The following is a 15805-nucleotide window of genomic DNA, read 5'->3' on the forward strand; positions in this document are numbered from 1 at the left end:
CCCTCGTGGAGTATCAATCTTGGCGTAGAATGATTTTGAGTAGTCTCTTCGATGATGCGACACAGATATAACTCTAATGCGAACTTACTTGTGTATCAAAAAATGTGGGTCTTTTATCAAATTGTAGTACTTTTAAATGTCATTTAACAATCTACCGTACTTTTATAAAATTTATTAAAATATTGTAAAAAAAAAAATTTTAAAAAAAAAGAAAAACTTTTACTCCCCCGCTCTTCCAAATGAGGGAGGGGGGGAGTAATTGTTTTCCCTCCCCCGCCTGTAGGGGTGGCGGGGGAGGGTTTTTAATTAATTTTATTCTCCCCCGCCTGTGGGGGTGGCGGGGGAGCGTTTTGATTAATTTTATTCTCCCCCGCTTCCCCCACAGGCGGGGGAGGATTTTAATTAATTTTATTTTTAAAATATTGCCCGCTTACGTAAGAGGCGGGGTAGAATTTAAATTATATAATTTCAAATGTTTGCCCCGCCTATTACAGTGACGGGCGAATTTAAATAATAAAATAAATTTTTTTTTTGTGTAATTATTGGTGGGCTAATAGAAACCGACGAAACTAACTATAAAAAGATCGATTTGATCTCACTTACAGAGACCATTATTATTGTCGTTATATATGAATTGATATGTGGTCCTATCTTATCATGTCTTTCAATGTCGGCATGAATATCGTCAATTATTAATGTTTTTGTATTTATTTGAATCACGAGTTGTCTTTAATTTTTTTTTAAATATAGGTAATAAAGAATTCATGTATTGTTTCTCTATATATATCTGAAGTTATTTTTCTTGTTTTGCATCTGATAATAAATATTCTTTCCCGAGTTGTTGTTCCGTCGATGAATTTAAGGAGCGAAGAAATATTTGGCATCCAGACTGATTGAGGTATATCGCTAATTTTTCAAATATGATATATCAATTTTTGTTTTGAAAATTACATCGATCAAAAAAATAATTTTCATACAAATAATTTATATTCATAATTATTTTTTGTTGTAGATTGAACGACGAACGAAAGATTTGTTCACGATAAAGGACATCTTTTTCTAGGTATATATCATAATTTCATAAATTAAATCTTGTTAGATAAATACTTCTATTATTTTTTATTGAACGAACCTAATTATATATTTCAAAAATATTTATGATCATTCATAAACAATATTTTTTTTATATCTTGTTTATAAAATATATGTGTGCGTAATATTTATGTATATTAAATCATGATGTATAAACAATTTATTATATATATTATATATATACACACACACACACACATATATATATATATATATATATATATATATATATATATTATATTGTTAATATTTATAAATCATCGTTTTTTCCTGGTTTATATCTCATAAAATTTATGAATTTCAATGTTACGAACTTTTTAATATTTTTCGTACAAATCGTTCATAATTATTTTTGTGGTAGATTGGAAAGTTATGATATAGACCACAATAAGTAGAAATTTGTGGATTATGTGCTTCAATATTTATCCTACAAATATAAAAATATTAAAGTGATATTTTTATATACATCTTTATTGTATTTTTTATTTACAATTATATGTGTACGTGATATTATGTAAAACAATATTATGACATTGTTTGATGTCTTTAGTGTGTGTATAATATAATTTTTTAGACATATGAATTTTATTTGAAATGTTAATACTAGAAATGTTTTTCTTTAAATTGAAATTTTATTTTTACATAAATTTAAATGCAGACATGGATACAATTTCATCCATTTTATATATTGGCGGTGATGTTATCGTAAGACATGGCACAGTCAATTATAGTAATAAAGGGGTGAAGTTAATTCGTATATCTAGATCTATGTCATTATGCGATTTGATTGAAATAGTTCATCGGAAGTTAGATATCGATCCCAGAAAATATAGGTTGAACCTTTCAACCAAATATTTGTATATGGACAAGTCGCGTTCAGTAGAAGTTCATGTTGTCCTTGACGATGATACTTTACAATTTATGTTTGGTCCTGGTTCCGATGTGCAGTGCATAGAGTTGTATATTGAATGTGAGGCCATTGAAGATAATGTAGTAACAAATGTTGTTGAGTCGTACATTCCATGTATTACCCAAGGTCTAAGTATGATAGGATTTGATCAGTCAGGTGGCACTTCGTCTGCTACTTACAATGAAAATGTTGATCCACCTTATTCTTCCATGGAAAATAATATTGGGGACTGGGATCAATATATTATTGGATGCGCAAATAAAGATAATAATTGTTGGCCGAACGTGAATTCTAATGCATCAAGTTTGGCTCGTGGAGTCGTTGCAGTGGCAACAGATGATGAAACATCACGTCAAATGTTTGCTGATTCTGCATTACTGGAAAGTATAGAGAGTGACAGCGAGCCTGACACACCAGTGGGTGATTATTCAGACGAGGAGGGTAACGAGGACGCGTTCGAAAATGTTAGTGAGCAATTACAGGCGCAACTTCAGACATAGTTCCACTTGATGTTTCTAATATTTATGAGATGCCACAATTTTTTAGTGCTGTGTATGAAGAACAATGTCCTGATTCTGTAGGTATGTCATCTGAGTCACAGACGGTCTTTTATAATCCGGAGAAAGGAGAATTACATAAAAACATGGTCTTTAGAAGCAAAAAAGAATTGATTGCAGCTGTTAAAGACTTTTCTGTTAGATGTGTAAGGCGTGAATATCGTGTTGTTGAGAGCACACCGACTTTATGGAAAGTTCGGTGCAAGAATCGATCATCGAGCATGGATTGTGGATGGGGCCTCCGAGCTTGTTTGAAAGCAAATTTGGGTTATTTTAAGATCACTAAATATGGTGATCGACACACATGTGTTTCTATCCATGTTGGGATTGACCACAAAAACCTAGACAAAAACATGATCGCCTCGAATCTTATTGGTATTGTGCATTGTGATCCATCTTGTGAGATTAAATTTGTTCAGCAACTTATCAAAGACAAATATGGTTATGAAATTTCGTATGCCAAGGCATGGTACAGTTTGAAGCGTGCTGTTGAAAACGTGTATGGCACATGGGAGAGTTCGGTTCGCATTTTGCCAACATACATGGGTGCTCTTATGAAGTTCAATCCCGGAACAATCGTTGAGTGGAGACATTTTCCAACAAACAACCCATCAATAAAAGTTTTAAACTATGTTTTTTGGGCCTTTCGACCATGAGTAGATGGGTTCCGATATTGCCGTAAAATTATTAGCATTGATGGCACTCATTTATATACGAAGTATAAGCACAAGATGCTTATTGTTGCAGGTTTGGATGCCAACAATCAGATATTACCCCTGGCTTTTGCACTCGTGGATGAAGAGAGTTATGATTCGTGGAAATGGTTTTTAGACCTTTTGTGTGTGCATGTTATTAATGGCCTACCAGGAGTTTGCATTATCTCTGATAGACATCGGGCCATCATTGGAGCTGTCGAGGGAATACCTCAGTTCAATCCTCCGTACGGTGTACATCGGTTTTGCCTGAGACATGTTTGCTCTAATTTCAACACGCACTTCAAAAACGTTCATCTGAAAGACCTTTGTTGGCAAGCAGGATCACAACACCAGGTTCGCAAATTTGACGATATAATGAACGAAATTAAGAACAAGCAACCAAATGCATACAAATATTTGTCTGAAATTGATAAACATAAGTGGACTCTTGCACATGATGGTGGTTGGCGCTTTGGCATGATGACAACAAATATTTCTGAATGTCTTAATGGTGTACTAAAGGGTGCTCGTCGTCTTCCGATTACAGCAATAGTTAAGATGACTTTCCAATGATGTGCGGAGTATTTTATAAACCGCATCACAAAATGTCAACGTATGATGCAGAACAACCAACCTTGGCCTGACTATGTGTTGCATAAATATGAGAAATGGTCTGTCAGATCCAACGAACATAGCGTGAGTCGGATCGAGATAAGAGCAAAGCAGGCTACTGTGACAACCGGGGTACGTCCAGGGCGAGGCAAACATGTCCAAGTTGTCACACTAACAACATGTGAATGCTCTTGTGGAAAGTGGACAATCTTCGGAATTCCCTGTTCTCATGCAATTTGTACGGCAAAACACTTTGGGTTAGATCCTACGACATTTGTGCAGCCATGGTTCCGGATTAGCGAATGCATAAACACATATGAAGGAAGATTTCATGCTGTTCAAGATGATCACTATTGGGATACACCAGTATTCGAGCTACGCCACAATCCAGTTCGACGTGAAAGAAGAAGATCAAGGAGAAGTAGGACGACCAGAATTCGAAATGAAATGGACCAGCCAACGGTTCGAGAGAGACAACGTCGTCAAAGAGAAAATTCAGCAAGACAATAACACCTTTTCTGTGTTTTATGGCAATCGTATGGTAATGTGCAGTATTTCATATATTTATTTTAATATCTTTTTGTTTACTAATTCATATCTAATAATTTTTGCAGGATTATAACTCATATTGGCAATGCTCAATGATGATGTTACTTTTAATATTCGAGACTATATGTACATTGTATGTGAACACAAAATTATGTTTGAAACTAATGTGTTCCTACTTTTGTTTAATGGAATGTTGTGTTTGATTTATGCAACACTTATGTTCTTTTATTGCTTTTGTATTTTATATATGACATATGTTGTTTATTAATGCATGTATATAATTTCACCAAAAAATAGAAAAGCCAACATTACCGTTTCGAATATTACAATTAATATGTAGTCTGAAACCATACAAGTAATACAAACTAAATGTTGAATGATTTACTTAATTTAAAAGTAGAATACAATACTAATACAAAGTATACAACAATATTCGATCTACAAACATCCTCCAGTACCACAATGAGGTCGACGTTTTACTCGTTTTCCTTTACGTCTCAATAAACCAACATGACCCGGAGCGACATCATTTACATTTTCTTCAATTACTTCTTCTTCGTTTATATTTTCTTCTTCTTCGTCTGAATCATCATCATTTACAGTGCCTCTGAATTCATTGTTTGGTGTTCTCATACACCAAATATCTGAATATCTTGGAAATGGAATTGGTGATACGTTATAATTTGGATTCATCTGATCTGCGTTCCACCCATATCCACCTGTAAGCATATCCGTGAAAGAAGGAATATATGCGTCAATCGGAGTTTGGAAACCATGATCCTCGTATGTGTGAACCTGTGTTGACGAAGCATGGTAATCTGTAGCCTGAGAAGTTCCTGCATCATTATTGAACTCCCAATGTGGATGAGACGACTCTTCAAAATGATGTGAATGGGATGATTCTTGATTATGATGAGGATGAGGCAACTCTTGAAATTGACGTGGCTCCGACGTACTATCTAGCATATCACATAATCTCTCACCAATTTTTATAGTTTCTGTGATAGCAGACTCCAGTGCCTCACGAGGCTGCTCTTGTAATGATAGTCCACGAAACCAATTCCTCAAAATTTCTGCATCGTTCCTCTGAAAACATAAGCAAAAATCATTAAATGCGAAAATAATTAAAATATTGTAATTTCAATTGGAATAAAAAGTAGGTTACAACAACTTACCATAACACATCTCACATTTGCATCACCGGGTCTATAACCATATTCTGCTTGCGGATCGATAGGGGTTATGAAACGACGAGTTATCTTATCATACCACATCGAATACTGACGTGTCATACCCACGTTTCCGTTTGTCGGTTCACCCTCAACAATCAAATTGAGCCTATCATTCCATGCACATATGCTGTTTTTATGATGTTCGGCCCAATTATAGTTTCGCCTACCTTGTCGGGTGCATTCGTGAAATTCATCCCCATCAAACGCTGGCCCTGGAATGTGCTGCAACTGACCAAATTGTCGGAGAACTCGGTTTGGGCGGTACATCTCCACAATGTTGAAACATATAAGCGGGCACACCGAACACCAATATTCTTTGTCAAATTCATTAGAATATAGCACCCATTTGAACTACAATGAATGCAAAAGGAAAATCAACTACAATGAAAACTTTTACACATATGTAACTAGTAATTGATATATTTAATTATTTGATAACTACCTGGTTTGGCTCCATCTTATCCAACAAATCACGAATCACTCGCACTGAGTGATTCGTAGTATGTGTCCACGTGAAACTACGGTTCCACCTGAATGAAATTAAATTGGGAATAGATTTGCAATCAACATCACAAAAATACATTTACCCAAAGATTTATAAATATACCTTTCACCAAATGGAGGAAATGGAAGAATTTGGTCATTGTGATCATCGTCATCTGGAATGTCACCAAATGGATCTGGACAAAGAAAGGTAATTCTAGAAAGTGCCCAAACCTACAACAATAATACATAAACGAAATATAATATTAATAAATGTGCAATGGAAAAATATGTTATGAAACAATAAAAAATTGCTAAAATTATGTATACCTGTAAAATGAAAATTGGTCCTGCTATTTCACCTTTGCCGATAGTTGATGCAGTACACAGTTCACGGTAGAGGAATTCTAGTACAGCACTTCCCCAACTGTATTTTGAAACCTGATTCGTGTCTCGGAGAAGACGTAAGTACATCAAATTTACGGAACAACCATCTGAATCAGATAACATACATCCTCCGATAATCATCAATGCCACGCACCGAGTATACCGCTCAACTTCTACATGTGTGCTATTATCGTTGATCAAAATTGATCTACAATATTGATCCAGCACTGACATTACGAATTTATTACCTCTGAATTGATTTACGTGTGGCATAAAACCCAACCATTCAACACATTCACTTTGCCACACGTGTGGCTTAAAAGATTCGTCAACGCCAGTAACAGCAAAACCGTTAATATTTAGATTCCATACCAGCTCAACATCTTGCAACGTTATTGTTGCCTCACCAACACGAAGATGAAATGTATGAGTCTCTCTACGCCATCTTTCAACGAGAGCCGTAATCAAATGATTATCATATTTGAAGAATCCGCAACGAATAATGCCATAAAGAGCCATATCATTTAAACGTGTAAGAACGCGATGATGCAGTATTTTATCTTCACACAATTTGGATATAATATTGTCGGATCGCCGCACCCTTAAAGTTCTATCCAAATTGTTTTTTGAAATGACACTTGATATATGAGTTTCTTGTCTATATAAAACATTACCATCTATTGGTCCAGCGTTAAATTCCATCTGTATTTCATATATAAAAAATTACCAGTTAGAAATAAATACATATTTATATATAATTTCATTGTAATTTAATTGATATAAATTTAATTATTATAGTCCTATCTTAAGACACTATTTTTTAAAATATTCTTGTTTGTTAAAAATTTTATTATATAGCATTGCATTATTTTATAATCTTCAACTATCTTTTTCACTATTACAACTTTTATTTTTGATCAAAAAACATTTGACTCATTTTATTCCCTAAAATTTCTCGAATAATAATTGAAATAAATATATTATATTACGTGATCTTTAATTTAACACTAAAAAATAATAAACATATAAAAGTTTATCTTGATGATTAAATTCATGTCAAAATATATTTTTTAGATTTTATTTTATTATTTATGTCTAATATTTTAAATAAATGATACTACTAAATCATAATCTTTTCTCCTACATTTTACAAATTATTAATATTACAAAATATTAGATCTAATCTTAAAAAAAAACGCTACTACATACAAAGTAATACCTTTAGTACGAAATATTACAAAATATTAGATCTAAATTTTAAATTCTTAAAGAATAGTTTGAATATAATTGTGAAAATGATTATTTATATTAATAACGTCGGTATTCATAAAAACAATGTAAAAAACTAATTAACATATTTAACAATTAACATAATTAATATGCCTGTTAGTTTGATTAGTTATTTAATCTAATACTAAATTTAATTATGATGATAATAGGAAATAATCCCTCTTATTTGACTTAATTTAACGAATTAAGATTAAAAATTTCTAAACATAAATTAAAATTAATATAATACAACCATCAAATAAATTAATTGAATACAAATAATTTTAACAACACTTAGAAATATTATTTACCTGAGCACGATAATTTCAATATCTACGCTTCCTGAAATAAATCAAGAGACATGAGATATAAAATTATTAGAATTCAAAATTTTATCATACCTTTGGAAAATGAAGTGAACTTGTGTGAACACACTACAAAGTGAACTTGTGTGAACACACTACAAGTGACAGACTTCGGATACAAAATGCAAATTAACTTATCGTGTAATCATGTATATATATAGGAATTTAAAAATATTTAAATTTTCCCGCCTATTGCAGTGGCGGGCAAGCATTTTAAATATTTTAAATATATTTAAATTTGCCCGCCTATTGCAGTGGCGGGCAAGCATTTTAAATATTTTAAAAAGAAACTTTCTCCCGCCTGTACGACAGGCGGGAGAGAGAAATAATTTGCTCCCCCCCATTTGGAAGGGCGGGGGAGTACAAGTTTTATTTTTATTTATTTTTATTTTTTACAATATTTTTATAAATTTTAGAAAAGTACGTTAGATTGATAAATGAGATTTAAAAGTACTGTAATTTGATAAAAGACCCATATAACTAATATATATATATATATATATATATATATATATATATATATATATATATATATATTCAAAGTTTAATACTATATATAAAACAGATCAACAAATTTCTGAAACAATGAGCTATCATCATCAATATCATAAAAAATAGTAAAAATAATCGTGAAGATAAATTCTTTTAAGTGATGGTTGAGCACCATGTATGAGAATATGTCACGCCCCGAAACTCGGGATTGACACCGGCGTCATTCATCAATCACATAATCGAAAAACGACAAGCCTCGTAGCACAGTATAAACCGAAACCAGTTTATTTCATAAATTCGCAAAAACAACCATTGTCTTTACAACTGAAAAATAATTAAATTGCGGAAGCGTTCATAATTAAAATAAGCCTACTAAAATCTTAAATCTTTGCAGCATGACTCGAAATAATTTCACCAGCCCCAAAACTGGTCCGACTCTTTTTCCTCGACCTGTTCCTCTGATTTATCTTCAGGTTTATCTGGGAAGAGTTGTAAGGGGTGAGTATTTTGAGAAATACTCAGTAAGTGGGGGTCGTTCGAGTACACAACAACATGCATATAACAATTCGAAATTTACACACACACACCATGCATAATTTGACTCATATCACATTCGTATACTTGACCTGACACTGAGATTCCTCTACTTTCAATGGTTTACTGACGTCAGTCCCTAATTTTTATTCCTCTAAGGGGACGAGGCCGAATCGGTTATATCCCCACCGTATGAGGGTCATATCATAGTTGGGATTCCCTCCCATATCCAGTTGGATACTCACAGTGTCAACATAAAACTTATGCACAAATCATAACCAGAAGGGGTAGAACAGAATTGTACTCGACCGAAATTTAATAAAACTGAAACTTACATGCACCGAAATACATGCACCGAAAAATGCAACAATTTAAAACAAGCCCACTTACCTTAAGCTTCTTGAAGAAAAACGTAAAACTCCGGTGGCTGGACAGCGGCAGCGCTTCGCTGTGCTCGAAAAATCCTAAGAAACTCTATGTGTTTCTCGAAAATTAGAGAGAAAAGTGGTGTGATTTTCGAGACACTGAGCCCTCCTATTTATAGGGGTTGGCTGCTATCCTGATCGTGTACCAAATCGCGTTTGAATTGAATCAAATCTCTATCTAAATCGTGATCAAATCTATATCTAAAATCGTGATCTAATCTAAATCTTTATCAATTATCCTAGACTAAATTTCGAAATTTATAATTATATCCAAAGCTAATTTTCGAAATTATGCCTTGCCCAGTCTGTGAAATTTCGACTTTTGTGTCTAATTCTCAATATTCGGTAGATTTTTTACTTCCTAAAATAATAAAAATTATATTTCTTAAATCCCACAAATTTGCTTACTTAAATCCAAAATTTAGTGGTATTTTTCCACAACTCAAATTTTGATTATTCTCCTAAAAATCTTGGTAGTTAGACATTTAAATAAATCCCAAGACTGCATTTTATCGTGTAGACTTTTCCCTATATCTACTATTTTCGAAAATCACTTAATATTTTCCCCTATTATTTTCGAAAATCCCTTGATAAATCCTCAAGATTTTTAGTTCCAAGATTAAGTTATCTTCTTCCTTAAATCTTTATCCGGTAAAATCCTATCTATCTCAAATTCTGAAACAAATGCACACGATATTATTTAAATTCTTGAATTCCAAAAATCACAAATCCTGAAAATCTCAAAAATCTTGATACAAAATATTATCATGATAAAATAAAAAAAATCCGGGATTTTACATCCCTCCCTCCTTATGGGAAGTTTCGTCCTCGAAACTTGGGTTGGCTTGGTCTAAGAAAAGATACGGGTATTGGTTCCTCATATTTTCTTCTAACTCTCACGTGGCTTCTCTTTCAGTGTGGTTAGACCATTGCACCTTGACGTATGGGATGACTCGTCGTCTTAGTACTTGGTCCTTGGAATCCACAATTCTGATGGGAACTTCTTCGTACTTCAGCTCTTCTCCCAAGTTACTTTCGATTACGAGTGGCTCTACTTCCAACACGTGGCTTGGATCTGAAATGTATTTCCGTAGCTGGGATACGTGGAAAACATTATGAATTCTAGACATGTTTGGCGGCAGCACCAATCTGTATGCTAGTGTGCCCACTTTCTCCAAAATTTGAAAGGGTCCCACATAGAGAGGGTTCAGCTTCCCAGCTTTACTGAATCGGACAACTCCCTTCATAGGCGACACTTTTACATAGGCCTTCTCGCCAACGTTGAATTCTACTGGCCTTCTTTTCAGATCTGCCCAACTCTTTTGTCGATCTTGAGCTGCCTTGAGTTTCTCTCGGACTACTGTAACCTTGTCTATGGTTATCTGTACAAGCTTAGGTCCCACTATGGCTTTCTCTCCCACTTCATCTCAATATAGGGGTGACCGACATTTCCTTCCATACAGAGCTTCATATGGTGCCATCCCAATACTGCTGTGATAGCTGTTATTATAGGCAAACTCGATCAATGGCAGGTGAGTGCTCCAATGGTTACTGAATTCTAGGGCGCATGCTCGCAGCATGTCTTCTAAGGTTTGAATTGTTCTCTCGGTTTGGCCATCGGTTTGAGGGTGATAGGCTGTACTAAGAGTGACTTTCGTTCCCATGGCCCCTTGGAAGCTCTTCCAAAAACGCGAGACGAACCTTGGGTCTCTATCAGACAGGATGCTCACTGGCACCCCATGTAGTCTCACAATGTTGTCCATATATAGCGAAGCCAACTTATCGAGATTGTAATTCATACGAACGGGTAGAAAGTGTGCAGTCTTTGTGAGTCTGTCTACAATTACCCATATTCCGTCTTAACCTTGCCTCGACTTTGGTAATCCTACCACAAAGTCCATGGAGATGTGCTCTCATTTCCACTCGGGTATCTCCAAAGGTTGCAATAATCCTCCAGGTCGCTGGTGCTCTGCTTTGACCTGTTGACACATTTGGCATTTTGAGACAAATTCTGCCACATCTCTCTTCATTCCATTCCACCAAAAATTACCTTTTAGGTCTCTGTACATTTTCGTACTCCTTGGATGGACTGAAAATTTGGACTTGTGTGCTTTTGATAATATTTCTTGGCGGAGGTTATCGCTGTCTCGTACCCACAGTCGTCCTTTCATCCAAACGACTCCCTTGTCATCAATTTGTAAATCTTGAGACTTCCCGCTTTCGACTTGTTCTTTAAGTTTCTTTAGCTCGGAGTCTCGGTCCTGATTTAACTTGACGGTCTCTTGCAGACATGGCCGAGCGAAGAGTGAAGCTAGAGTGATCTTGCCTCCATTTTTCCGACTCAGAGCATCGGCCACTTTGTTCGCTTTACCCGGATGGTAACTTATAGTCAAGTCGTAATCCTTCAGTAGTTCGATCCATCGCCTTTGCCTCATGTTCAATTCTTTTCGCGTGAACAAATAATCGAGGCTCTAATGGTCAGTGAAGATCTCACACTTGGCGTCGTAAAGGTAATGCTTCATTAATGCAAAAACTACTGCGGCTAACTCAAGGTCGCGAGTTGGATAGTTTGCTTATACAGTTCCAATTGCCTTGATGCAAAGGGAATTACTCTTGCTGAGCACATATCTTAGACATTTCTTTGACGGATTCTGTAATAATAAAAATCATTGCCTTTGTCAGGCAGCACTACCACCATTGTGATTGCAAGTTTCATCTTTTAAGGTTTCAAAACTTTTCTCACATTCTTTGCTCCAATTGAATTTAGAGTTCTTTTGTGAGTTTTGTAAGCTATATTGCCATTGAGGGAAGAACTTGGACAAAGTCCCGATAATAGCTCGCCAATCCTAAGAAGCTCTGAATTTCTGTCATTGTCCTTGGTCTTGGTCAGTCGGAGATTGCCTCTATTTTCTTAGGATCCAAAAATAATCATGCGTCACATATTATGTGACATAAGAAAGTGATGTTCTCAACTTCCTTGGACTTGTCATATAATTCTCTCTCCCTTAGCCTATGAAGAGTGAGACAGAGATACTCCTTGTGGTCTTCTTTATTTGGTGAGCGAATGAGGATCTCCTCGATGAACACCTCTAAAAATTTGCCAAGGAATGACCTGAACCACTGTTCATTAGATCAATGAAGGCTGCCGAAATGTTCGTCGAGCCAAAATGCATCGCTGTGTACTCATAATGCATGTAAATTTTTTTCTGAAAGGCTGTTTTTGTAACATCTTCAGCCCTGACCTTCAATTGGTAGTAGCATGTTCTCAGGCCGAGCTTGGAGAAGTTGTAGCTTCTTTAAGTTGATCGAAAAGATCTTCTATCATTGGAAGAAGATATTTATTCTCGATTGTGATCTTATTGAGTTCTCTATAATCTATACACAATCTCATACTTCTGTCTTCCTTATTCATAAAAAGTACTGGAGTTCCTTATGGAGACGTACTCGGTTGAAATTGCTTCTTGTCTAGCAATTCTTGAAGTTGTTCTTTTAGCTCCTGGAGTTCAGTTGATGTCATTCGATATGGTGCTATTGAAATTGGTGCAGCACTGAGAACCACATTGATTTGAACTCAACCTCGTGGTTCGAGAATATCTTGAGAATTCTTCCAGAAAAACGTTCGGAAATTCTCACATTATCAGGGTATCTTCTAGCTTGAGCTCAATTTCTTCCTGCACTTCGTTCACCATTGCTAGGTAAACTTATTTGCTTGATTTTATGGCTTTCCATGTCTGGGAAGCAGAAAGAATGTATTTATGTCTCTTGACATTGCCATGATACCTGGTTTCTTCTTGGTTCGCGGTTTGGATTTTGAAATTATTACTCTTGCAATCTGCTATTGCACTGCTCTTAAATAACCAAACCATCCATATGATGACTTCGAAATCTACCAAAATGCTTAGAATCAAGTCGGCACTGAATATATGCGAATAGATGATGATTATATTCTATCTTGAAATTATCGCAATTACTGTCTCAAAACTTAAAACCCATATAAAATCTTGGAACTTAACTCAATATCAATCTATAGACTATTGACTCAAATCCCAAAAATTATAACTCAGTCGTCATAAAATAAATCTTATTCAACTTTGTACAAATGAAATTACTCCTCAATTAATTCTTGTTCTAAATATTACTTGCATTAAATCGTACTTTTCTCGAGAGCATGAGCTTAGAGAGCTCTAACACATACTATTTTCATTTAATATCTTTCTCCTTGAATCATTCTTAGTACCGTAACAAAAGTCAAAACTTATTATTCTATATTTTCCTCAATATCTAACAATATTTCATAACTTATTTTATTCACATAAGATCGTAGTCTACTAGTTATCCCAAAATAATATAACTTTCTAAACCTAAAGATATTGTTTCTCATATTCATGTAAACAAGATAACCCAAAATCATACATATTTAATGTTAACGCTTAGCATTCTTAAGAACCCAAATTAATGTTCACGCATTTAACTATTGCCCAAAATCAACTTCGGTATTGAAATATCCAAAACTTATTATAACTCTTATTTCATATTTTCATATACTAGTTTTTTTTCCATAAATAATATATCTTCCCCAAATCAAATATTTCTTCCCCAAATCAAATATTTCATCTTAAGTCAGAAGCTTAAGTCAACTTATCTAGCTAGATATAATCCCAACAATATAGGTCCATACTAAATTATTTTTTTTTTCGAAAATTCTCGAAAATAGGAGAATGAAATCGGCGGGTTGACTCGTTGAACTCGGCCGAGTTGACTCGCCGGGTTGATCGCCGGAGTAAGGTCGGAGCACAAGCGTGTGACGGCGACGACGTAAGGGTCACGGAACCGGTGACTGAACGTCAAGAATCGGTCAGAAAATCGTCTAAATTCGCCGGAGAAATCGCGCAACTCGCTCACTAAACTCGAATTTGGGTGTTTACGATTGGTTGATTCGATCCCGAAATTGATTGGTGCTAAACGTTACCCATGGATCATATATCATGTGGATAAATTTAATTTATAATCGGAGTAAGAATGGTAGGGTAATTGAACGAAACAAAAATCAGCGATTTAGGGTTTATACGAAAATTCGTAGATCTGAAATTACAGCTTCACCCCAAATCTAAATCTTAAATTAGTTAAGGGGTTGGGTTCGTTTCGTCGAGACGATTTCGGAACTGGTCTCCGATCGAAGAACGGATACCGGAAACGGCCGTAATCGGCGGAAGAAGCGGCGGCTCACATAAGGTGATGTTTGGCCGAAACGCGAAAAAGTTCCGAAATTTTTTTTTTTTGAAACTCGATTTTTCCACTCGGATTATGAACCTGGCGGCTCTGATACCACTTAAATGTCACGCCCCGAAACTCGGGATTGACACCGACGTCATTCATCAATCACATAATCACGACAAGCCTCGTAGCACAGTATAAATCGAAACCAGTTTATTTCATAAATTCGCAAAAACAACCATTGTCTTTACAACTGAAAAATAATTAAATTGCGGAAGCGTTCATAATTAAAATAAGCCTACTAAAATCTTAAATCTTTGCAGCATGACTCGAAATAATTTCACCAGCCCCAAAACTGGTCTGACTCTTCTTCCTCGACCTGTTCCTCTGATTTATCTTCAGGTTTATCTGGGAAGAGTTGTAAGGGGTGAGTATTTTGGGAAATACTCAGTAAGTGGGGGTCGTTCGAGTACACAACAACATGCATATAACAATTCGAAATTTACACACACACCATGCATAATTTGACTCATATCACATTCGTATACTTGACCTGACACTGAGATTCCTCTACTTTCAATGGTTTACTGACGTCAGTCCCTAATTTTTATTCCTCTAAGGGGACGAGGCCGAATCGGTTATATCCCCACCGTATGAGGGTCATATCATAGTTGGGATTCCCTCCCATATCCAGTTGGATACTCACAGTGTCAACATAAAACTTATGCACAAATCATAACCAGAAGGGGTAGAACAGAATTGTACTCGACCGAAATTTAATAAAACTGAAACTTACATGCACCGAAATACATGCACCGAAAAATGCAACAATTTAAAACAAGCCCACTTACCTTAAGCTTCTTGAAGAAAAACGTAAAACTCCGGTGGCTGGACAGCGGCAGCGCTTCGCTGTACTCGAAAAATCCTAAGAAACTCTATGTGTTTCTCGAAAATTAGAGAGAAAAGTGGTGTGATTTTCGAGACACTGA

The 15805-nt window shown here is 35.3% G+C and overlaps 1 protein-coding gene and 1 long non-coding RNA gene across 2 annotated transcripts; one reads left to right on the forward strand and one right to left on the reverse strand.

Moving 5' to 3' along the window:
* The first annotated feature begins 250 nt into the window (after positions 1-250).
* Positions 251-4559, forward strand: LOC140808320 (uncharacterized). The gene is made up of 4 exons (XR_012112862.1): positions 251-898; positions 1013-1063; positions 4258-4407; positions 4481-4559. It is a non-coding gene; the product is annotated as an uncharacterized lncRNA (long non-coding RNA).
* A 1439-nt stretch (positions 4560-5998) lies between these two features.
* Positions 5999-7036, reverse strand: LOC140806863 (serine/threonine-protein phosphatase 7 long form homolog). The gene is made up of 4 exons (XM_073163383.1): positions 6461-7036; positions 6255-6364; positions 6090-6177; positions 5999-6025 (listed from the first exon to the last, which is right to left on the reverse strand). The coding sequence occupies exons 1-4, from the start codon at positions 7034-7036 to the stop codon at positions 5999-6001; spliced, it is 801 nt and encodes a 266-aa protein (XP_073019484.1).
* Between the last annotated feature and the right edge of the window lie 8769 nt (positions 7037-15805).

The sequence above is a fragment of the Primulina eburnea genome, chromosome 12 (assembly GCF_022965805.1).
Source record: "Primulina eburnea isolate SZY01 chromosome 12, ASM2296580v1, whole genome shotgun sequence".
In the NCBI taxonomy this organism is placed as follows: Eukaryota; Viridiplantae; Streptophyta; class Magnoliopsida; order Lamiales; family Gesneriaceae; genus Primulina; species Primulina eburnea.